General features: G+C 50.0%; 2 protein-coding genes across 2 annotated transcripts; both read left to right on the top strand.

The window, feature by feature from the left end:
* The first annotated feature begins 144 nt into the window (after nt 1-144).
* Nucleotides 145-14,084, top strand: VIPAS39 (VPS33B interacting protein, apical-basolateral polarity regulator, spe-39 homolog). Its single transcript, XM_064460482.1, has 20 exons — nt 145-336; nt 425-517; nt 966-1,065; nt 2,340-2,483; nt 3,496-3,534; nt 3,877-3,941; nt 6,499-6,555; nt 7,450-7,542; nt 8,225-8,258; nt 8,728-8,830; nt 8,920-8,947; nt 9,133-9,206; nt 9,749-9,824; nt 10,121-10,255; nt 10,798-10,839; nt 11,231-11,320; nt 11,723-11,809; nt 12,359-12,448; nt 12,769-12,873; nt 13,140-14,084. The coding sequence occupies exons 2-20, from the start codon at nt 425-427 to the stop codon at nt 13,158-13,160; spliced, it is 1,476 nt and encodes a 491-aa protein (XP_064316552.1). The 5' UTR covers nt 145-336; the 3' UTR covers nt 13,161-14,084.
* A 2,501-nt stretch (nt 14,085-16,585) lies between these two features.
* Nucleotides 16,586-21,671, top strand: NOXRED1 (NADP dependent oxidoreductase domain containing 1). The gene is given in 7 exon segments (XM_064460097.1): nt 16,586-16,598; nt 17,844-17,877; nt 17,879-18,022; nt 18,527-18,678; nt 20,352-20,504; nt 20,507-20,579; nt 21,200-21,671. Coding segments are annotated over 7 exon segments (1,041 nt in total).
* Nucleotides 21,672-21,858: the final 187 nt, after the last annotated feature.

The raw sequence follows: 21,858 nt of genomic DNA, 5'->3' as shown, positions 1-21,858 counted from the left end.
GGTTCCGCCTCCGCCCGAGCGCTCCCGCCCCGTCCCTGCTGGCCAGCAGCTTCCGCAGCCGCGCCGCCGCCCCAAGCCCGGCCGCCAGCAGCCCAGCCCGCAGCCGCCGGCCCCCACCCCGCGCCGCCGCCGCGGGGGCCGCCGGGACGGGTAGTCCGGCCGCGGCGGCGGCGGCGCGGGGCACGGCGGTACTCGTAGTGCGCCGAGCGGGGAAACGCCGGGGCGGGCGGCGGCGCCGGGACTACCGGGCCCGGCGTGCCCCGCGCCGCAGCCGCCCTTCCTCCCGCCTCCCTCCCCTGCCCTGCAGTGCCCTGCCGGTGGCGTCCGGGAGAGGAGGTGAGCGGGACCGGGGGGCGGCGGGGTATGGGCAGTGATTCCCCTCAGGCGGCCGCTCGCCTCAGGCAGCCGCGTGGTGCCGTTGCAGATGAGCAGGGCGAGGGCAGACGAGGAGGAGTACTGGCACAGCTCCAAGTTCCGGGCCTTCACCTTCGACGACGAGGATGACGAGCTGTCACAGGTAGGGTCTGGTCCCCCTCTCCCCGTGGCCGCCTGAGCCGACCCTTCGGCCCCGCGCTTCGCGGAGGGTCGGTGTTTCGTGGGTGGGGTGGGTGCTCGCCTCCTGCCCGGTATGGGGGCCACCAAGGGCTCTAGTCTTGCCCCCTACGGTTGCCAATCCGAAATCTTATTGGGACCGAGTTTCCTCGCCCGTGCACCGAACTGCATCTCCTGCTAGTTGAGCTGTCGGCGTCTGCGTAGGTGTCAGCGGCCTTTGGATTACAGTGGTGAAGAAGGGCTGCTGTGCCTGTTGAACACCTACAGGCATCAAATGTCTCCTCCAGAAAAGGCAGTGGAAGCCTGAAGAAGCTGTATTCCAAGTTCTGGGGGGATTGTTTGAAGGTAATAGGAAACAAAGTGCACTCTGCAACACTGGTGGTCTTTATACAAGCTCTTTCTTTTGTACATAGCTAAAGGAATCCAAACGGGCAGTGAATAGCCTTCGGGATATCGTTGATGATGATGATGACGACCTTGAGAGGGTTAGCTGGAGCGGAGAACCTGTGGGAAGTAAGTGCAGAAGTGCTGCAAGTTAACCTTGGGACAGAAAGAGTTTAAAATTATTGCTTAAGTCACATTATTTAGTTGAGGTCAGGAGTACTACATGCTATCTAATCCTGCATATCTAATCTTATACTAGTCTCCTCAGGTCATGTTGTGAGCCACTTGATTTACCTGTGTAGATCGACTGAAAAGAGAGTGAGCAGAAGCCCAAATTACATAAAGGAGTGCAGACAAGTGGAGGGAATTCACTGTGTTTTTCCCAAAATATAGCTGAGCTTAGAGCATATATTTTGGAAGTTATGGCTTGATATTCATCATACTCAGCTGGCCTGCAGGATTCTAGGTGATCATTTCCTTCACACTGCTGCCTGAAATGGCACCATTTAAAGTCCTCTGTGCTTTGTCCCCGCAGCATTTTAAGGAGATACTCCAATTTTTAGTGTGTGTTTAAAGACTGACTGTTATGCCTGAAGTTTGAAAGGGAATTGTAAGCATTAAGAAAGCGTGTATCTAGTGATGATGGGAGTGAGCTCATGACCCACACACAATGATGTCTGCTGCTCTTTGGAGTTAATGAGCCACAGAATATGTGGTACTTGCTAACCAGTGCCAAACAGTGAAAACTTACATTTGGATCATCCAGAGGACCTTCAAAGAGTCTGTTGTTCTTGTCCTATGCTGTAGCTCCTCCCTCTGCTTCAGGCCATTTCTTTTCCCACCCAGGGTCTCTGCCTATCAGCTTTCTTGCTCTATTAACGTATCCTAAAATGTGTGTGTTGTGTAGCTGCATGAAAAGAAGGGAAAACTCTCTCAAACGAGCAGGGGGGAGACACGCACATTGTTGCCAGCAGCATATGCACCTTGATAGCTGTTTTGTCTGTGTGGGGAGGAAAACTGTCTTAGTTTTCCAGTGTTCAAAGGTATGCTCTTATGCTTCTGTAATTTGAGGTAAACCAGGGATTCTGTCTTGCTTTGTACCTTTAGAGCAAGGTTTATGCTTTACCCCATGCAACAACATATAAATGCTGGGTGGTCTGTGCATTTTTTTGTATAAGCCATAACTAGCTGTACAACATTGCTGAAATGGATCATTTCTGGAGGACAACGCACAACTGTTTAACAAGCAGTAGTACACAGGATTGGGGTGGTGCACTGCATCTACTTAGCGCTGAGGGTCAAAGTTATCAGGATTTACTATTGCAGAACTGACTGGGACACACTTGGTAACATTCTTTACAGACTGTTTTTCTCTGCTATAAATGACCTCTGTCTGCACACAGGTATCTCCTGGTCAATCAAAGAGACAGCCTCCAGCAGCAGTAGCTCACTGGAGGGCCGAGACTCTAGCCTACAGAAGGGCTCTTCCTCCTATGCTGTTTTTCCCAAACAAGTTTCTTCCTACTCCCTAAGCAGCCTATTCAAAGGTGAGGTTCCTCATATACAATATGAGTTGTTTTTGAGTCTTGTTTTTGAGTCTCAAAAGCATCAAGGGGCAATTGTGTCATCTTATGTAAATAATTTTCTCTTAATTGTATGACAAAACAGGGAAGCTCTGATTTCTTCTCAGTGTGGGAGTGTATCTCTTACTGGTCAGAAATCAGAGACTCTCTTGTGCAGAAGATCACATGCTCTTGTGGTACGTGAGGGGGCTTTGGAGATTATGGCTTTTTAAAAGCCAGGTTTCACAGAACAGCAAGGTAGAGCATAGCACTGTATAGCAATCCATTTGCACGGTGGAAAAGAGCAGACTACACAAGGACTGGCTTGACCCATGTGGTCCTCATTTGATCTTCAGTACTGTAGAGAAGACAGGTTGATTATCCTTTAATTGGCCGTCAGCTGGCTGCTGATGTTGTAATTGGTTTACCAAACACATGGTAGCACCAGTGGCAGTTGGCTGGTTATGGGGGGAGCTGTATAGCAGTACGTGGAGAGGCTTACACAGCTTGTAAGAGTGCAGGTCTGTTGTCTCACAGCCGGCAACAAACCAGCCTTTACTTAGTCTCTCTTTCTCTGGGGTGGTTTTTTACTCTCAACTCTGATAATAGCATGATAATGAAAGGCATCCAAATTCCAGCCCTAGTGAATGAAGCTGTCCATGTTGCCATGGCCTAAGCAGCGCTGTGTGCTTGAGCCTCTGCTCTGCAGGTAGATGAGTGAATTCTGGCTCTCTAACCTCTCCTGGCCTCAGCAACAAGAGGGCATATAGAGCCAGGGTATGATATGGTTTGTGATGCCACAGACAACTTCAAAGCCTTAGGCTGCAAGCAGGTGAGCCCCAGCTATGCTGGTGTAGCGCGAATCACTGTGTAGAGTGGCTTGCTCTTCAGTGGCATAGCAGCAGCGCACTGGCTTGCAGTCTAGGCTTGTGTTCCCTCTGCAAGAAGTCTTGCTGGTGAAGACAGAGTCTCTCATGAGTGTTTGCTTTGATTTCAGGACGAAACAAGCTTCCAAGCTGCCAGTCCCTTTCAGATGGTAAGTTTTGAATCCCTGCTTTGTTTTGGGAGGGGAGCAGTTTTATGTGAACAAAAGCATTTCCAAAAAAAGCAAAGTGTCATCTTCCTAATGTTGCGGAAAGGGAAACTGAATCATGGGTTGTCTGAAAGTCATTCAGCGAAGATGTGGAAGAGTTAGCATGATGGTTTGGGGTAATCTGCTTATGTACAACTGACAACTGTTGGGTTTAGAGCAACTTTGTGTTGTCATTTGGTGCTTGAGTTTGGGTCTTCTACCACAAAAACCAAGAAAAGGGCAGTTTTGGAAATGGGTGTGAGTCGGGATTTTGATGTGCTACTCAGCTTTGCCTTTCCCTCTCAGCCCTCTCTGACACGGGAGTTAAAAACTACGCCCCAGAGCTGCGCAGACCGAAAGCTGAGTACAAGGTGAGCAACCTGTGTCTGTAGTGTGCTGAGGTCAGAGTGCCGCTGGGAGAACTTCCTACTCCATTGCTTTCATGGGAAGTGATTAATCGCTGTTTCAGACAGCAGAGGGCAGTGCAGGGAATAGGACAGGGAGCTGCAAAACGCAGCCTCACAGTAATTTAGGTGTCTCTGCTTTTGCTCAGAAGTAGGGAGCTTTGCTGGGGGTGTTAGTTACTTCTTCTAATGCATGCCTTTGTGAAAAGGATTTCTGAATAGTGCTTTTCCTGTAAGCTGCTTTCACACTGGGACAGATGAATTGGCATTACTTGTGCTTTTTAAATTTTTTAAATCTAAAGGCTTCTAAATTTCTTCTTCATGAATCACTGGAGCTGCAGAGAGGTGGAGTTGCAGTTGGCAGTAATGCTCTTCTCCCAGAGAGGCAATGTTAGGTGTTGCAGAATCTAGTGGATTTTGTGACTGGGTGGATGCATCCTACTAGGTGTGAGGTTGTGGTTCCATGTCCCTGGCTCCAGCCAGTGACAGGACTGAGCACATATTCCCAACAGATACAGACATGCCCAATACTAACATAGCTGTCTGCATTAATTAACACAGGCAGAAACCAATGCATGTATCAACAGACACATAAACACACGAAACTCAGGCCTAATTCTGAGCCTCCTTTCTGTCCAGGATTGAATTCCACTAGTGAAACATACACACGCTCTATGGGTCTCTCCAGTAACTGGTCTTAGACTTCCAGTTTGTTTTGCAGCTGAATCCCAGACCCCAGTCTCCTCCAGTGCTGGCACCTGGACCCTTGAGCCTCTAGGGTTCATGGTCCAATTCTGGTTCCTGGTAGTCAGACTACTTATTCTATTCACTGGCTGGTTGAGTGTGAAGTTCACTAGCATTCATATGAACACATACACTTGGAATAGAGAGCCCACCCACAGAGAAGGTGGTTAAATATAAGACAGACTGCAGTTATCCATTGCAGGGCTCAGTCATATAGACACACTGACTAGCCATTTGTTTAAACTTGCTGGTACCCTAAGGCCCCTCTTCCCTTGCTTGTTTCTGCCCCATTCATTTTGATCCTTCCCTCTCCCTGTTTTTTGTCTTTCCCATAATCTTCCGTATCAAGCCTCGCACACTTACACAACCTTCTTAAAATATCCTAGGATTCTCTTTCCCCTGCATCTCATACCAAATCTGTGCCTTTTCGGAGTCGTGTGGCATTTGGGGAAAGTTTGTTTGGTTTGCTCACCTTGGAGAGTTTCACTCAATGACCTAATCTGTCTCATTTGATGGTGGCAAGGAGTGGCCAAGTCAGTGTGCTCAGACTGCACTGATCAGGTTACTGGGTTTTCTCCACCTGTCCTTGGCCATCTGATCCTCACCAGGTTGGTGTGTTTATGTTCATTAGTCATTAATCACATAACCTAACAGGCAGCGCTTCCTGAAAGCACAGCAGGAGATATAAGTGTGCCCTGTTGTGTTCTGTTCTGTGCCTGCAGAGGCAGTGAAGCAGGAAGGAAAAGGGTTGTACAGGCCATTAAAAGCAGGCAGGAATATCGTAAGTGGGGCGGAACAAAGAAGGGAAAGTTAGTGGCAGCTTTGAACCAGTGTCCTGACAGTGACAGGCTGAGGAGCTGCTTCTGCTCAGAGGTGCTGGAGGGAGCCCTGGTGCTTGGGACATTTGACACTCAGCTGTACATTGACTGGAGAGACTCCTGTGCAATGGTCCACTAATAGGACTGGATCAGCCTTGTTTTTTCTTTACATTTGGAGTTTCAGTAAATGTTCAATAAACTTAAAATTCAGTGTCCTCAGAGCTGGTTACTCTTTCTCTGGCTCTTCTGAGGCAGAAGGATGATTTACAGTTGCTGTCTTGAGTGCCTCATGAAGACTTAAATGCCTTCTTGGAGTCTGATTTCAGGAGCAGCTCAGGCCACCACCACTGCTTATCCAGTGCTTCCAGATAGTGGTGTCTGCAGGGGAAGAATTTTGGTCACTGCAGCAGCAGCATATTAGCTTAAGATGGTCTCGCTACAGGCTCCAGTGCTCTTGTCACATTGTACTAGGCCTGTGTGACTCTCCAGGCACTTGTCTGAGGCTGTTGTCCCTGTGTTCTCCATGCTGCTGTGGAAGGCTCACCAGCAGAAGTCTGTCTGAATTCTAAAAAGAGACTGACTCCTTTGTCCTCAGTTTTGGGTTTGTCAGTTTTGCATGTATTTTGTTTGTCCTTCTGAAAGCACTGGAGCTTCAATTTGCAAGGGTGACAACCTGTGAAGTACACTTCTTGCAAAGGATATGATGACAGACCTTACTGAGGCAATAGAAAGACTCTTTGTTAACATCTGAGCCTCTCGCTTCCCTCCCAACCAGCATGCAGAGTCTGAGGGCCCAGCATCTGCACCTGAACACTGTAGGTACACATCCTACTAACAACCCCCCTGGAGCAGCTGAATGATAAGTCTGAGAAGCTACACATGGGCCATCATTCTGATACAGCACAAGTGGAAAGCAGCTTGGGGACTGCTGGCTCAAGAGCTCTTTATTTTTCTTGTGGCAGGATTACAGCGGTGATTGGAGCCCCAAAGATACAGTCAGACGAATGCAGAGGGGCAAGGTAAGGACTTTCCAATCCCACATGCTTGCAAGAGACAGAGGGTGGATGGTCCTAAATTGCTTTGCACTTCCCTATGCTCCTGGCTGTTCTGGAAGGGGGAGATCCGTGCTTGCAGCAACTAGCAGGGATGGTGCTCTGCTTTGCCAGGTGGCAGTGTTGGGATCGCACTAGCTCAGGAGCAGCAGGAGACCTTCAGGATTTTGTTGTGTTGTTTACTTGTATTGTTCCCTCAGACAGGAGGTATCTGTACTGCTGTGTCCCTCTCTACCCTTTCTGCTCCCTGGGGCTGGGTTAATGGAAGAAATCTGAGGTGGTGGGGCTTTACTTCCCTTCTTAGCTGATGGAAATAGAGAGAGGAAGACAGAAGCAATCTTGGTTATACCGGAGCTGGAATCTTAGCCTCAGCTGCCTCAGTTTACAGTTGGGCACACAGGGAGATTGTGGTTTTACTCCATATGTGTCTCCTCAAAGGCTGAAGTGAACTAAAGGCTGAGAGAGGCCACAGTTATGGGGTAAGAAGAAGGGAGGAAGAGTACTTTTCTGGTCTCTGTGGAAAGGGCACTGCAGAGTTCCCTCCTCCTGTCAGGGCTGGTGGCTTGTGGTGTGCAGGGAAGTTTTTCCTTGTTAGAAGGGTGTTTGTGCTGAATGTACAACATTTGCTGTCCTAGCCTGGGCAGTAATTAGTGTCCACTTGTGCAACCACTGTGGACAGATTCCTAGGCATCATGCAGCACGTGGTTTCAGCTAGATGAGACGCGCTCTGCTCATTAGGAGGGCAGTTACACATGTTGCTGAAGGGATCATGGGGGAAGAATAGGTAGTGCTTTAGGGGCTGATTCAGTCTGGGGATTGTCTGATGTCCCATATGCCTACTTATACCTCTTCTATCTCCAGGCCTGCTCTCTAGAGAGATTTCGCTCCCTGCAAGACAAGCTGGTGCTCTTGGATGAAGCTGTGGCAGTGCATGATGGGAATGTCATTACAGCTGTGAGTCCTGCTGGGGCCATATAGGGCTGGGACTTCCTGGGTGACCCCACGGAGTGTGCTTGTGTGAATGCAGTCAGTTGGCCATCTAATATTGCAAAGTGGGGGGTTGTTCTTTACTTAAAATGAAGAAGTTACTGAAAAAGTGTCAAAGCATAAGACTGAGAAGTTCCATATTCCTGCTGGCTTTTCTGCTGCTCTGCAGAATTCATGTTACGCTGAGGAACAAGGAACCTGGTCCTTCAGCCTTACAGATCTTTGCAGCACCTTCTTGAAGGCCAAGGTTTAATCTGCTCATTGCAGCACAGAAGATTTGAGGGGCCTTTCCAGTTTATCTGGCTTCCAAAGCATCAGGCAGCATATGGGACTGTGTCAGAGCCTCCCTCATCTAGGACTTTTTAAGGCCTCGGATCTCTCATAGAAAGGTTTTTCTTTGTAAATCTTGGGCTCGCTTATCTAAGCTCCAGAATAGGAGGTTAGGCAGGCATCCAGGCAGCTGTGGCCTTGACTCACTGCTTATCCTGTGTCTAGTGGGTAGTAGAATTCAGTTCAGTGCTGTAAGAGCTATGTCTTCAGAGGCCCTTTGCAAAAGTTTCCCCAGGCCTTGACCAAGTTGCTGGCTGTCTGTCTTAATTCTGGTAAAGACTGATCTGGTCAGCTGAGAGCTGCCTCTCTGTGCTCACAGGTCCTGATATTCCTGAAACGGACATTAAGGAGAGGTAAGTGTGACTGGGGCCAGGGTTTCTATAGTGTGTTTCAGTTAAGGGCTGAGGGGCTAGTTTTTTCACTGGGTGCAAGTCACAAAGAGAGCATCTGGGGTATTGCTGCTTTACTGAGCATGAAATATTTTTGCAGCGAGTATAACGTGGGAGGGGGGATGGTGATGCTCATGAAGGCCCCAGAGAGGAGCTTTAAGCAGTGGTAGGTGGTAGTGGTAATGGGGTGAATAAAAATGAATCTGTAGGGGTGGCACACTGCTGTGAATTCAGCTGGTGGCCTAGTGAATGGGCTCTTCTCTTGTGCTGTAGCCTCCAAGACTATGCTCTGAGATGGGATTAGGTTGTTGAATCCTGCCAGTGGCTTGCAACCCCATGCACCATGCTTGGTACATGGAGTACTATGTCCACCTCTCTGGCTTGGTAGTGCTAACTTACTCTACCCACCTGTACATATCTTTTTCTCCTGTAGAGATCTTGTTTCGGGAGCTGGAGGTGCGGCAGGTAGCCTTGTGTCATCTGATCCATTTCCTCAAAGAGACGGGTGAGCAGAAGTTGCTTCTGGATCTGCTCAGGTGAGGCTTTTGCCCAGCCTTGTGGTGGGGGTTGAGCACGCCGCTAGGAGCGTGCCTCCAAGTTAATGCTTGCTCATTCCCTTTTGCAGGTTCCTAGACCGGACCGAGGAAGTTGCTGTGAGTATTCCCAGGAGCAGAAGCTCCCTTTCCTCAGCAACGAGGGAGTATAGTAGGAAGGGGGAGGCTGGCTGCAGGGTGTCTAGTAGCCGGCGAGTTGTTTTGCATCTCCGTTTTGCCCTCTGGAGTCCTGTATCTCCCAAACCTGTGAGAACAGACTGTGCTGCTTTTCCCTCTCCCTCCAGCTGTCCCAGTACCGGATGCATTTGAACATCCAGGATGTAGAAAAAAGGAGGGAATTCCTGAAAGGCTGCATTGGGTAAGAAAAAATGCAAGAGGGTGGGAGGGATGTGGGTGCTTCACAGAAGGTGATAGTAAAGAAAACTTAGAGCTCTGTCCCAGTGCCAGTTTGAGAGCTGATGTTGGTTTTGCTCAATAGGAGTGGGGTGTTGTGTACACAGTGTAGACCAGAGAGGAAGAATTTGTGGTGATCACTAGTCAAGCAGCTTTTGCTGCTTACTTGGGAGCAAAGATGCTTCAGGGACCTTCTGATCATTGACCCTTCAGGTTGTGAAGGATGACAGCTTGGGTGCCTGAGCACTTGGGGAAGTTGGTAGCATCTGCTTCAGGTTGTTTTTTGAGAGGTGCCACATAATTTTTCCTTCTCTGGAGTCTGTCTAGGAGAGAGCTAGTTGGAGAGGGCAGCAGGGCAGGAGCTGCCTGAGTACCTGCTCAGGCTGGGGAGAATGGGAGGTGTTCCCCACATCTGTCTGCGGGGTATGTTTGGTAGAAAAGAGCATCCTTCTAAGTGTACTGTGTTAAGAGCTGCTGACACTGTCTTCTCCCTCCATATCTGTCCAGGCTGCCATTTTCAGCTGAGGATACCACCCACATCCAAGACCATTATACCCTGTTGGAGCGACAGATCATCATTGAGGTATGAAATCTTCCCTGCTGGTCAGGAGATGACTGGGACTATCTGCGAGACCTCTGTCAGTCCTTAACTTGTACCACTTTGGATCTAAACAGCCTGCCCTGGCTAGTGTAGTTTAACTGCTATCCAAGCTGCTGTGCCAGGCACATGTGTGAAATAGCAGATCTGAGACTTCGTGGCATTGTTGAGGCTGTGCTTGTGCATTGCTATTACAACACTCTCCTCAGGTCTGTACCCTGCAGCTAGATCAAACAGTGCCCTGGGTCACATTCACCCTCTCTGTCTTCCTGTTTCCGCAGGCCAATGATCGGCACTTGGAGACGGCTGGGCAGTCAGAGATATTTCGGAAGTATCCTCGCAAGGCTTCAATTCTCAACATGCCACTAGTGACCACCCTCTTCTATTCCTGTTTCTACCACTATACAGAGGCTGAGGTGAGGATGATGTGGGAGAACAGAAGGGTTACATGTCATTCCTGTAGCCCTCAGTATGTGGGGTGGTTAAGCTGGGGCACATTAAGGAAAGAAGGGGAGGTCAGAAGTCATATTTCATCCCTCAGAGAGACCCAGAGGAATCCAGCTCCCCCTGTCCATCTGGGACCAGTTTGGAGTTTTACTTTGTGCTCTAAGGTGGGACATTAAACCTAGGCCTTCTGGAAACCGTGGTCTCTTACTCCTGGCTCCAAGGAGCCAGAATAGGCCCTTAATCCCAAGAGGCTGAGGTGTGTGATGCTGGTCTTGGAAGTGCTGGAGGTGCACCGGTTGAGGATGCAGGGGAAACCAAACCAGAGAGCTAATGGGGTGGGATAGGTGCTCTCTTCTGCCAGCTGTTTCCTCCTGTGGCACTGACATGAGCAAAAAGCAGTAAAAACTCTGGGAGATTCACCCTGTGTGAGGCAAATGCCTTACAACAGGTGTCTGAACCTCTCCTGTGGCCTGTCCTGCAGAGTTTGGGCTGACTTGTCTGCTCTCTCTAGGGAACGTTCAGCAGCCCCACCAACCTGAAGAAAACATTTAAGGTATGTGAGTGTCCCGCTGTTGTGGCAGCACTAGCTGAAAATGGGGGCAGCCAAATTCTATTTAGCGAGGGGGCTGGGTAGGAGTTTCAGGGGCTCAGCACTGAAATAGGGAGGGGGGATGGCATCCACCTTGAGCAGGGCTGTTCTGGATGCTCAGAAGAATGGGAGCCATGTGGAGGCTCTCACTGGGTGCACCCTGGCTGCAGCAGCACTTGCAAATCCCTGCCTCCTGCTCTCTGCAGTGCTGGCCTGGCCTCAGGCAGCATCTCACCTCCTTGTCTGGTTGTTGGTGTGAGTTCTGGCAGGGCTGGGGGCAGATGCCGTTCCTGTCCAACCCACACAGGCCTTCTGAGCTGTGCTAGTGCTCTGACTGCAGCTTTCTGCCTTGCAGATTCCTGATAAGCAGTATGTGCTGACTGCCCTGGCTGCCCGTGCCAAGCTACGAGCCTGGGATGATGTGGATGCCCTCTTCACCACCAAGGTGAGCTATGGAAAGCCTTGCTGGGGTCTCGGTTCCAAGTACTGATATCTACTACTGACAGATGGCTTGTTCTGGAGTTACTGGACAGACCTGTTTTATTTCAGCAGGGCCCAGCACCTCCGCTGCAGGGTGTAGCAATATGTTCCTCCTAAATAAGTTCCTGCCTAAAACCTGTGCTGGGCCTGGCTTGGCTGCGGCAACAAGGTTAGAGAAGGGGTCTGCCCTCCTGCTCTGTTACCAGAGGGTTTGCAGCCAACCTGTGCCCAATCACTTTGTGAAGGGCTCTGCCAGTGGTGCATGTGGTGGCTGGTGGTGTAGGTTGCTGGCTCTGGGGAAAAATATTTTCTTGTGGCTGGAGGGATTTCCCTTTAGTATTAGCGTAGGGTTTGGCTCTCATTTCAGAACTGGCTGGGCTACACCAAGAAGAAGGCGCCTATCGGCTTCCACCGGGTGGTGGAGATCTTGCAGAGGAACAATGCTCCTGTGCAGGTGAGCAAGGAACCGCTGCTTATGTCCTCCTCTGCTCTTCGTTGGGATTTGGGGTATGCATGATTCCCCAAGTGAACTGCTTCTTAGCTGGGATTGGGGGAACAGCTTGCCAAGCCGCTGGCTCTGCTGGGTGGGTGCAGCACTCAGCAACCCGTGCATCAGCAGGAAGCGCTGGGTGATAATGAGGGCTGGGTCCTAGGTCTGACTGCGAGATGGGCGGTGGGCCTCCAAGTTGTCTGGGAGCTCTCTCCTCACAGTGCATTGCCACCTTTGTTTGCTACATTAACTTTTTTTATGCTTTCTTATGCTTAATGTGGCTGTGAGTGCCTCACTTGATCTATAGAAACACGGTAGCCTAGGACTCTGAGCTTTGTGAGCAAAGCTTTTCTGCTCTGGGGTCCTGAGCAGTCTTGTCCTGGTCGCTTGTTGCCTTAGGAGGGAAGGGGTCCTGTCTGTGTGACCAGTGGCCTTGAAAAGTTTTGTGACTGGGGTGAGAGAATGAGGCAGGAGGTACCTGCCAAAGAGAGCTGAGACACTTTTCCCTTGCAGGTGCTGCAAGAATATGTACGCCTGGTTGAGGATGTGGAGACACGGTTGAACCTTGCCACCAAATACAAGTGCCATGATGTTGTCATTGAGGTAGATCCCTGCTGTGTTTGTGAAGAAATGGGACAAACGCCTGCTTTTTCTCCCTTACTTTCCTGTGCTCTGACATCTGCCACTGCCATCATGTGCCTGGTGGGGTTTCTTTATCCCTGTATTTCTGGGAGCAGTGATTTGGTTCCCAGTGGAAGCTGAATGAGGCCAGAGAGCAGCTCTTAGTATTTGTGCTATGGAATTGTGCTGTGGTGGGAACTTGAGGGGGGACTGAGGAGCTGCCCTGCTCATCTGCAGGGCACCATCTAACTGTGGAATTGTCGTCTTCACTCAGCTGGGTACTGTTTTTGCTGTTTATATAGACATACAGGGATCTAAAGGATCGCATCCAGCTGACAGCATATAAATGCAAGGTGGAACGAGGCTCTGCAGAAGAAGAGAAGATAAACAGCATTCTCAACAACATGGTAAGAAACGCCTGCTTTTTCTTCAAGAGACTCTCATCAGAAATAGCTGTAGATCAGGTGTAAGGGCATGGCTGTCCTACATACTTTTTATCCCTGCTGGGAAGCTATTCTTATGTTTGGCATTGCATTCAGTGTAGGAATGAAGGGTGAAACTGGTAGAAATAGCACCCTTGGCCACAGTTGTCAGGGATTACGACTCACTGACTCGGCCCCTGAGGTATCTGTGTTCAGCAGTGATGTTGGTCATGTCTTGTTCTCTCTTTTAGCAAATACGATGGAAGAACTGAGCACCTGTGAAGCAGCCTGCTTGGCCGTTGCCTTGCCAGTGAAAGAGGAAACTGCAAATCCCAGTCTGGTGCCAAAAGAGCAACTCTGTTACTACTCATTGCATGATCAACGTTCGTCAGTGACAGTGGGTGCCCATGGCTTGTGGGACAGTGGCATTCAGGCTGGTTGAAGGCAGCTGCTCCAATATAGCCAGCGAAACCATGGTACTGATCCACCAGGGTTGATTCTTTTTGGAATCTGATTCTGTTTGACTTGGCTGTAAGCCAGGCGTCACTTTTGTTTATGGAGGGAAGTTGCTGGGCACAGCAAGGTTACGTTTTCTCTGGGTGGTGCCTGGGCTTATCCTCGCAAGAGGAACAGGTCAGTCACACTCATGGGTGTCTCTGCCAGACAGTGCTGACCAGTCCCTGTAACACTCAAGCTGACTTGGGCACCACCAGTTGCAGCTGTGGCTGGAGTAAAGCCTCCTGGACTGTGTTGTCCCTGCACCAAAGAGTGTGTTAGGGGAAAGGACCAGCTGTACCTTAAAGCTCTTTTTTTTTTTTTTTCTTTTTTTTGTTGGTTTGTTCCGGCTCACCCCAGGAAAAGAGGTGGTGTATGAACTCCTGCAGAGAGCCAGGATAGCAGCCTCTGCCACTATTCTTGTGCTGGCACTCTGCTGTTCTTGGAAGTCCCCTTTATCGGGGAAGGACAGGCACCTGGTGTGGAACTGGTCAGAGCCCTGCTGAGTTGGATGGAGAGCAAGGAGGGGCTCCTCTCAGTTGACACAAACCTGCTGGCCCCAGCAGCTCTTTTCTCTGAGTGTGTTATGCCGGGAAAGATTGAATTGCACTTTCTCAGAAACACAACTCCTCAGGCAAGCTGGCTTTATACTTCCAGACCTCACTTCAATTCCTTAAATAAACCTGTCTATTTCTCCTTGAGCTGTTTATTTCCTTCCCACACTGACCATTTTGTCACTCTGTGTAATCCTGAGCAATTTATCACACCTCTCACAAAGTGAGTATGGAGGGCATTTGCTCATGTCCTGAAAAGCACAGTGCTTGCAGCAGTACCTTATTTCACACCTTCATTGCCATCAGCACAGATTAATTTGTTTTAATGTTGTAGGAGAGTTTGCTGCCACAGGGGTGGTCACACAGAGGTGAAGGTTATATGTAGTGATGTACCAGTCTGAGGGCACATTTGGGTGCCAGCCTCCCTGCTGCACTGTGGACTCTCAGGTTTTTTTCTGTTGATATTTGGTTTTTCCCTTGCAGAATCATTTAGGTTGGAAGGGACCTGTGGATCATCAGTCCTGCTCAAGCAGGGTCACCTGGAACAGGCAGACCAGGACTGTGTCTATTTGGGTTTTTGGTATGTCCACAGCTGGAGATGACTCAGCTTCTCTGGGCAACCTGTTCCTGAATTTGGCTGCCCTCACAGAACAAGGTGCTTTCTTGTCTTCAGGTGGACTCTCAGGTTTCAGTTTGTGCCCACTGTGTCTTCTTGTCACTGGGCACTACTGGAATGAGTCTGAGTCCCTTTTGTTCATTCCCTCTCATCAGGTACTTACACACATCAAGATCCCCCCTGAGCCTTCTCCAGGTTGAGGAGCCTAGCTCTCGGCCTTTCCTCGTATGAGAGGTGCTCCAGTCCTTTTGTCGTCTTAGTGATCCTTTGCTGGACTCTCTCCAGTGTGTCCCTGTCTCTTTTATACTGAGGAGCCCAGAACTGGACATGGCAGTCTGGATTTAGAGAGGAAAGACCTTAACCTGCTGGCAGCTTTCATCCAAAGGCAACCCAGGATGCTGTTGGCTAGGGTAAGGTTTGCTGCCAGGGTCTCCCACGTACCCCAGGCCAGGACATTGCTTGGTTGTAGGAGTTGGAATGGTGTCACTGGTGGGGATTTATGTCAGGGAGCAATGGGAGAAGCTGAACCATACTCCTGGAGGAATCTGATGAAGCCATAAAATAAATTTTCACACCTGTATTCTCCAAGCATGGGTCCTGGATGCCCCCTTGTGGTATGACCGACGATAGAGATGTGTAAGGAGACGTGCAAGTCCAGCAGCAGGGGAGCCGGGATCTGGCTGTGCCTCTGGGTCCCCTGACCTCCGTGTGCAGTTTGTGGGATGCAGTGCTTCTGACGTGGGGGTGTTGGCATTGCCAGTGTTCCAAGCAAAGCAGGACCACTTGTCACAGAAAATGCTAATGTGCCACATGGGATGGGGTTACTGATTTAGTTGTTCCTCACACCCCAATACTCAGAGCTGGATACCAGCTTTGTTGAGCACCTTCCAGTGCACCAGGACACTGTGGCTGCTGTGAGTGTCTGATTGTGATTGCATGTGGTGCATCAGGGAACATTTGCCTATAAGCAGCGTTGGGAGCCCCAGCAGTTATTCGTGGGCCCATCTGAGGCCACAGCTCACAGGCTGCCCATGACTACTCTGTGTGGGGAGGAAGAAGAGGATTTCCAGGGAAATGTGTCCTATGGATGGGGAAGGTGGGGTTAATATAAGTAGTAAATCTAGAATTACTGTAGAGCTGGTGGTTTTGGTTGGATTTTTTTTTTTCTTTTTAGCAATGTGGGAGGCACTGCCCAGCTGATATGGATGATTTTGTGACAGCCTCGGTGGAATACAGGTTTCTTCTTTAATACCTGTCCTAGGCCCCGTGTGCTTCTGGCAAGTATCTGCTTTTAAGCAGCACAGTCCAGGTGATGAAGTAGATCCTGGATAGAATGATGGTAGCAAAATGCTGCTTTTTAAAAAAAACCAACTTTCTTTGGAAATACAACTCATCTGCCCCCCACTGGGGAGGCTACCCACCTCCTGGCTGAGAGCACCTTTTCTCCATGAACATGTGTGGGTAGGAGCTGGCAGAGAGACATGTTCAACCCCTGCCCTCTTAGCTTTTTTTTTTTGATGCTAACCTAGCTGCTGGCTCTTGGGGTGGCACAGCTGTACCCAGCAGAAGAAAACAGGCTGCTGCAGTGAAGGTGGTCCTCCACCATGACTGATTTCTGCTTTCTTCTGTGCTGTGGGGGATGCTGCATTTGCTCTGGAAAAGCCCGTGCTCCCAGCTTCCCTGGGTGAAAATGTCCAATTCTCTGGTAACGGGGCGCTCGCTGTGGCAGTGCCCCAGCTGGGCTGGCTGGGCACCCCCAGGGGTCTGGGCTTGCAGCCCCATGCAGCTGGGCTGGTGCCTGCCACATCATCAGGGGGCATGAACCAGGATGGATCCTGAGTGGGTGGAAACCTGGGGGCTTCATTAAGGCCACCCTTGCTCCTTGTGCCAACTGTGGTGCCATGGGTACCAGGGGGCTGCAGGTGGTGAACAGTTCACCACCCGTTGTGATGGGACATGGTGTTATTTTTGTCCCTGCTGAGCTTGGCTGCGAGTGTTTCAGCCCAGTGGTGCCTTTTACCCCATGGGAGTCATGCCTGGGTTGGGTGAGCTGCTGGGAGCCTTAGGGAAAGGGCCAGTTTTTGCCATTCTCCACCTCCAGGTTTGTGATACACTGAAGCGTGCTCTGGGTTCCACCTTGGGAAGCAGCTGGCCCAAGCACTCCTGGCACTGAGCTGCCCTCCATGCCCCAGTATCTGTGTTTCCACCAGGTACCCTAAGAGCCTGGGTAAGTGCTCTCCAGCCTGGGCCTGGAAGAGGCACTGCATTTACATGGACTTTTAACTGCAATTTTTTCATAGCTTTTCAGGCAGAACTCACCAAATAATGTTTTTATGACAAAAATATTGAAGATATGGAAACTCCGCTTTTTTTTTTTTACTAGGAAGCAGAGGTTGCTGTTGTAGAAAAGATCTTTATTTGGCTGGAAACCCGCTGTCCACCGAACATTAATTTAGTAGTTTGCTTTTTCCTCGGTCCCATCTGAGTGTGGTAGAGACATTAACCCTGTTCTTCGAAGGCTGGCTAGTTTAAGGTCAGTTTTAGTTTAGTCCCCCCCCGTTTCTGTGGCTCTTCAAAATTCTTCTTTTCATTTGCCAAGAGCCTAGTTGGTGACTAAGACTCCAGGCTGTTAAATATTCACCCACCAGAGAAAACATCTCCCCAGATGAGCGGCAGTGCTGAAACAGAGATGTCCCCCTCCTTGTTTCATGGCTGCAGGGTCAGCTGTAGCAGACAAGCTTCTTGCTGGGCTCTGAACGCCTAGCCAGGAGCGGAGATCAGCCTGCAGCATTACAGCAACTGTTTGCATACAAACTGCCAACTGCCCGTAAACTCTTGTATAAAACAAGACAAGTGGGGAGAACAGTCCTCCAGGGAGATCCTTGGAACAATAAAATCCTCTTTTTACTCATCTCAGGGCAGAGAGGAAGCAGGGATTATTAAATGGCTTTTTATAGATCTTGAAAACTAGCCAGATCCTAAGGCTCAGCTGTTTCAGCTAAAGGCTTTAAATCAGCCTACATGAACCGGGCCAGGCAGCTGAGCTCTCTGCATTTTTATTCCTGGCAGAGAGGCTGCCTGCTCCAAGTCACTCTGCTCCTCCCTTTGCCATGCAGGAACGGTGATGGGCAGCAGCCAACTTCCCTTTGTGCTGCTTTGGACAGGCAGCCAGTGGTCCCAGCGTGGGAGCGGTGGTTTGTGTTTGACCTGCGTGTGGCAGAGCACAGGTAACTGCGCTGCCAGTGCCTGGAGATGCTGCTTTTGAGTTCCTTTCTCCTTGTTTACTGCAGCAGATCTGCAGAAGCAGGGACTTTCGTGCTTTTTTCAACACCCAGCTGGTGGCCTGGGCAGATGTTGCACTCCTCTGCTGCCTCCTGTTGCTTGTGCCATCCATCTGCTCCATCATTCGGTCCACCATCCAGAAACCCTGTGTTGTGTACAGCCTCATCACAGCCATCTCTCTCCTCAGGTAAAACGGACCATGTCATTTCAGAGCCTGGACGTGCTGCCGTTGTCTGGGACCTCACGGGACAAGCACAGCGTGTGTGCTCTGGCCAAGCCGGAGCTGTGCTCTTATGGCCTCTCACACTTTTATTGTGAAACATCATTGTAAACCTTGTCACGGTTGGTCACTTCCCCAAGTCCCCAACTGCTGGCGTCACAGGAACACTTCAGAGTCTCAGCTTTCTGTTTGTCTGGAGGAAGTTGTAGACTTCGTGGCTATAAAACCGAAAATGTGATCAAAAGGAGTCAAGGGAACTCCAGATCAAACACAACGCTGGCATTAAACCCTGCTCCTGCCAGGGCTTCAGATTATCGCTGCAAGATAACATGTTGTGAGATAGCACAGCAAACAAGCTGCAAAGCAGCAGCCTGCAAACTCTGTGGTTGAAAAAGCAACCCCTGTGCATCGTGTTTCACCTTAAGCTGCCATCATAGCTCTCCTGAGGGCTCTGAGTGCAGGGGTATGACCTGTACCCCTGAGCCCTGGGGGTACCCAGCCCCTGCAGTCGGGCCAGTCCTGGCCTTCTGCTGAGGCGACCAGTGAGGGGCAAAATGTGACTCTGCTCTGCATGCTGCGGGTGAGGTTGTTTACTGTTAAAAGGTTTGCACATCCTGCAGAAGGTAACTGCTTCCTCCTTCCCAGCTAAACCTAGTTTCTCCCTTTTCAGCTAACCCTGGGTGATGCTGACTGTTGATTTCAGGGCTGACGGAGGTCGGACACGCAGTGGGGATCCAGCTGGAGAAGGGAGGGGAGAGGAAAAGATAGGACCTTGCTTGAGGGAATCTGCCGGCGGGGGGCGGGGGGGGCCCTGGACCTTACATGTTCCTGTGCTGCTGCAGTTGTGGTGTGACCTATGCACACCAGGGGAGAGAGTGCAAGGGATGATTTTTACAAACATGCCCTTTTTTAATTTTAAACAGACCACTACATGGCAAAATTAACAATCCTACTGTGGCCATCTCTCCACTGGCAGTGTTAAGGCCCATGGATTAACTTTAACACAAGGCCATGAGGGTCCATCACCTAGGAATAATCTTTCTAGCTTGTTAAGATGGCTATTGGAAGGAGGTCGTTATAAGAAACGTTAATGGGATGAATCCCAGTAACTGTTGACTCAGCCATGGATGGTGCATTGGGATATTCCCCCGCGGCTTCCTCCGAGTTTCCCTCACGCAGGACCTTAAATCCCACAACCGCACCCGCGGAGCGCGGCCGCCGGCGGCTCCGGGCACCCGCCCCTCGCAGCGCAGCCCGGGCTCTCCAGGAGCATCCCCCCCCTCCCGCTACGCCCAGGCTGCCTCCGCCCCCCCCGGGGGGGAACTGCTTTGCTACAGTGCCATCGTGAGGCCGCAGCTCCGCTGCGCCGGCGGCAGCCTGCGGGGGGCGAGGGGACTGACGCCGCGCCCGCGCTCCCGGCGCCACAGCCCGCTTTTTCCTTAAACTCGGGAGCAGTTCTGAGGAGCTGCGCTCGGTGGTTGCCCTGCCTGTAGGACTCAAGGCTGGGCCTGGGCTGGCAGTAATGTTGTTAGTTAGGAGCGCAGCGTGGGGAGGAAAATCTTCCTGGAGAAATCCTGGCGCTGCACAGCTAAAGCTGGAGTGGAAATAGCATGGGTGGGAGTAGTCGTGCACAAGAAGCCGATGGGCAAAATGAGGCAGCATGTTCCTCTTTCACTAGTCAGTTTCTGTGGTCAGCTCTCGGGGGGGGGGGGGGATCACCCTTTCGTTCAGGATCACTGCTTTCCATGTACCTGTCAGCAGTTTCTAAAGAGCTACCATCTCCCTTCGTGACACAGTAGCTCTGGGGCTAAATCAGTAAGCAGGAGCTGAGATATACTTTCTGACTGAGAACATGGTTGAAAATCTTTTTCCCTCAGGCGCAATTTCTGTTTCCATGGTCATGCTGTTCCTGTTGCCGGCTGCTACCTCTGTCCGTTGCGATTTCATTATACATTTTTGCATGTGCTTCTAATTCTTGCATTGATGAACGCTCTTAAAGCAGCTACAGTGCTCATTGTGCGTGATGGCTGAATGGTTGTATGACTTTATATGCAGCCTGTAAAGGACACCTGTTTACTTGATGAGAACCAGCTACAGAAAATACATGTTATACTAGACCTGTTACTACTAATTTCAGCATCCCTCACCTAAAATGATCCTAGATGAGAGGTTTTAAATAAACCAGCTCTGATTGATTGCCAATGCAATTCTTCACAGGAGGGGGAGATGAGAATATGTCTTCACACCTGTGTGTATTGACACTGGTAATTGACATTTGATTTTGTTTGTCCTGCAGGGAAAATAAGAGTCAATGCTGAATGGCTGGTGGCCATTTTCTACACAGCCCTGAACAACAGCACATGGTACAGCCTGTCTCACCAGAAGGCACTGAAATGACTCAGTGACCTCTGTTTTCCTGAACACTACCCCATCTGTGCAGCACAGAAACCCTTTGCCCACGGCTGGCATGCAAAAGCTTCGTCAGCAAAGGTTTTGCCTTTCCAGTGCCTCAAGAGGGGAGTAAGTAAAGCGTTGAATGCTGAGGTACTGCACCTCCAGGCTTCCTCTCTGCTCTGAAACATCTCATCCCACAGCTGAACCATGGGCTGTCTTGTTGGGCTGGAGGGTGCTGACCTGTGTGTTGCCCTCAGGACCGCATACCTGCCAGGGAAGATTGCCTTAGATGATGCATTAGCAATAAGAGACCTAGACTGTCATACCTGAGTTACTTTGTCCCTGGTTCCTGTTTGCTCCTTATCAGGGTTGTCTGAAGCTGCTGATCAGGACTCAGGCATTGGATGCTGGAAAAAAAATCCTATGGGAATATCTACAGAGGACAGTTCTTACGGGTAATGAACTTAGGGTAGTTCATGGACTAGGCTATTGAGGATGTTAGGTCAGGGGAACATGGCTTGAGGAATCCTGCTTGTGCAGGATTGTCCTAGAGCCATTAAGCTCAGTTTTGCTCCACGTGGCAGAGTAATGCCTGGAACACTTTAGATTCAAGACTCTGATTGTTTCTCAAAGACCCGAGAAAGAGACTTGTAGTCAGACACTGAAGAAAACCATTATTTGTTAAATTATTAGCAAGCTGCTTCAGGCTGTTGCTGCCCATAAATGTTTCTACTTTTTTTCTCTTCCCAGAACCTTCCCCTGGTTTGATCTGGCAGCTGCACAACTGAGAGAGTCTCCCTTTAGCTGGCTGCTAGAAAAGAGTGAGCTTGCCCGGTGCCATCTTGCTCTCCCATACCAGGCATCCTTTAGAGACTGGCCTACAAAGAATCGTGGGCTGATCAGCACCAAGACAGCTCTTACTCCAGCTGTAGTGGAGCCTGGTGTAACACTGGATGACAAGTCTCCATTCTCCACAGATGCTTCCAACGTTTTCTCAGGAATAACAGAGGAAACTGCTGACTATTAGTCTAAATCCTTGCAAACTAGAACAAAGCCCATGGCAGAATGCTTTGATGAGATCTTGTCCCAGCCCCCTCAAGGGACTGAGAGGTGCAAGAACCAGCTCTTGGACTCTTTAAAATATTCCATATGTACACACTTGCTTCTACAAGTTTCACTGTCTAGACTGCTCAGAAAACCTGCTTCTCCCCTGGCTGCCTGAGTCTTGCTTTATTTTGGTCTGAATTTGCTTATAGTCATCTTGGCATGCAAACTGCTTCAGTTTCACTGGGTTTCTGTTGCAGTTTCAATAGAAAACTGAATTACAAAACCAAATTACAGTTATTTTGTAGTGGGTACAGCTTTGGCTTAAATAACTAAACAGGATTGGGCCCAGTCTTCTTTTTTTC

This window comes from Phalacrocorax carbo, chromosome 9 (genome assembly GCF_963921805.1).
Source record: "Phalacrocorax carbo chromosome 9, bPhaCar2.1, whole genome shotgun sequence".
In the NCBI taxonomy this organism is placed as follows: Eukaryota; Metazoa; Chordata; class Aves; order Suliformes; family Phalacrocoracidae; genus Phalacrocorax; species Phalacrocorax carbo.
The sequence above is the reverse complement of the archived record's forward strand: the minus strand, read 5'-3'. Positions and strand labels throughout refer to the sequence as shown.

Bases quoted from the DNA above. Each gene is read 5' to 3' on its own strand.
- VIPAS39 (XM_064460482.1), top strand. From the start codon at position 425: ATGAGCAGGGCGAGGGCAGACGAGGAGGAGTACTGGCACAGCTCCAAG. The intron at 3,535-3,876 runs GTAAGTTTTGAA...TTTCCCTCTCAG, and splicing joins CTGCCAGTCCCTTTCAGATG to CCCTCTCTGACACGGGAGTT. The intron at 10,840-11,230 runs GTATGTGAGTGT...TCTGCCTTGCAG, and splicing joins ACCTGAAGAAAACATTTAAG to ATTCCTGATAAGCAGTATGT.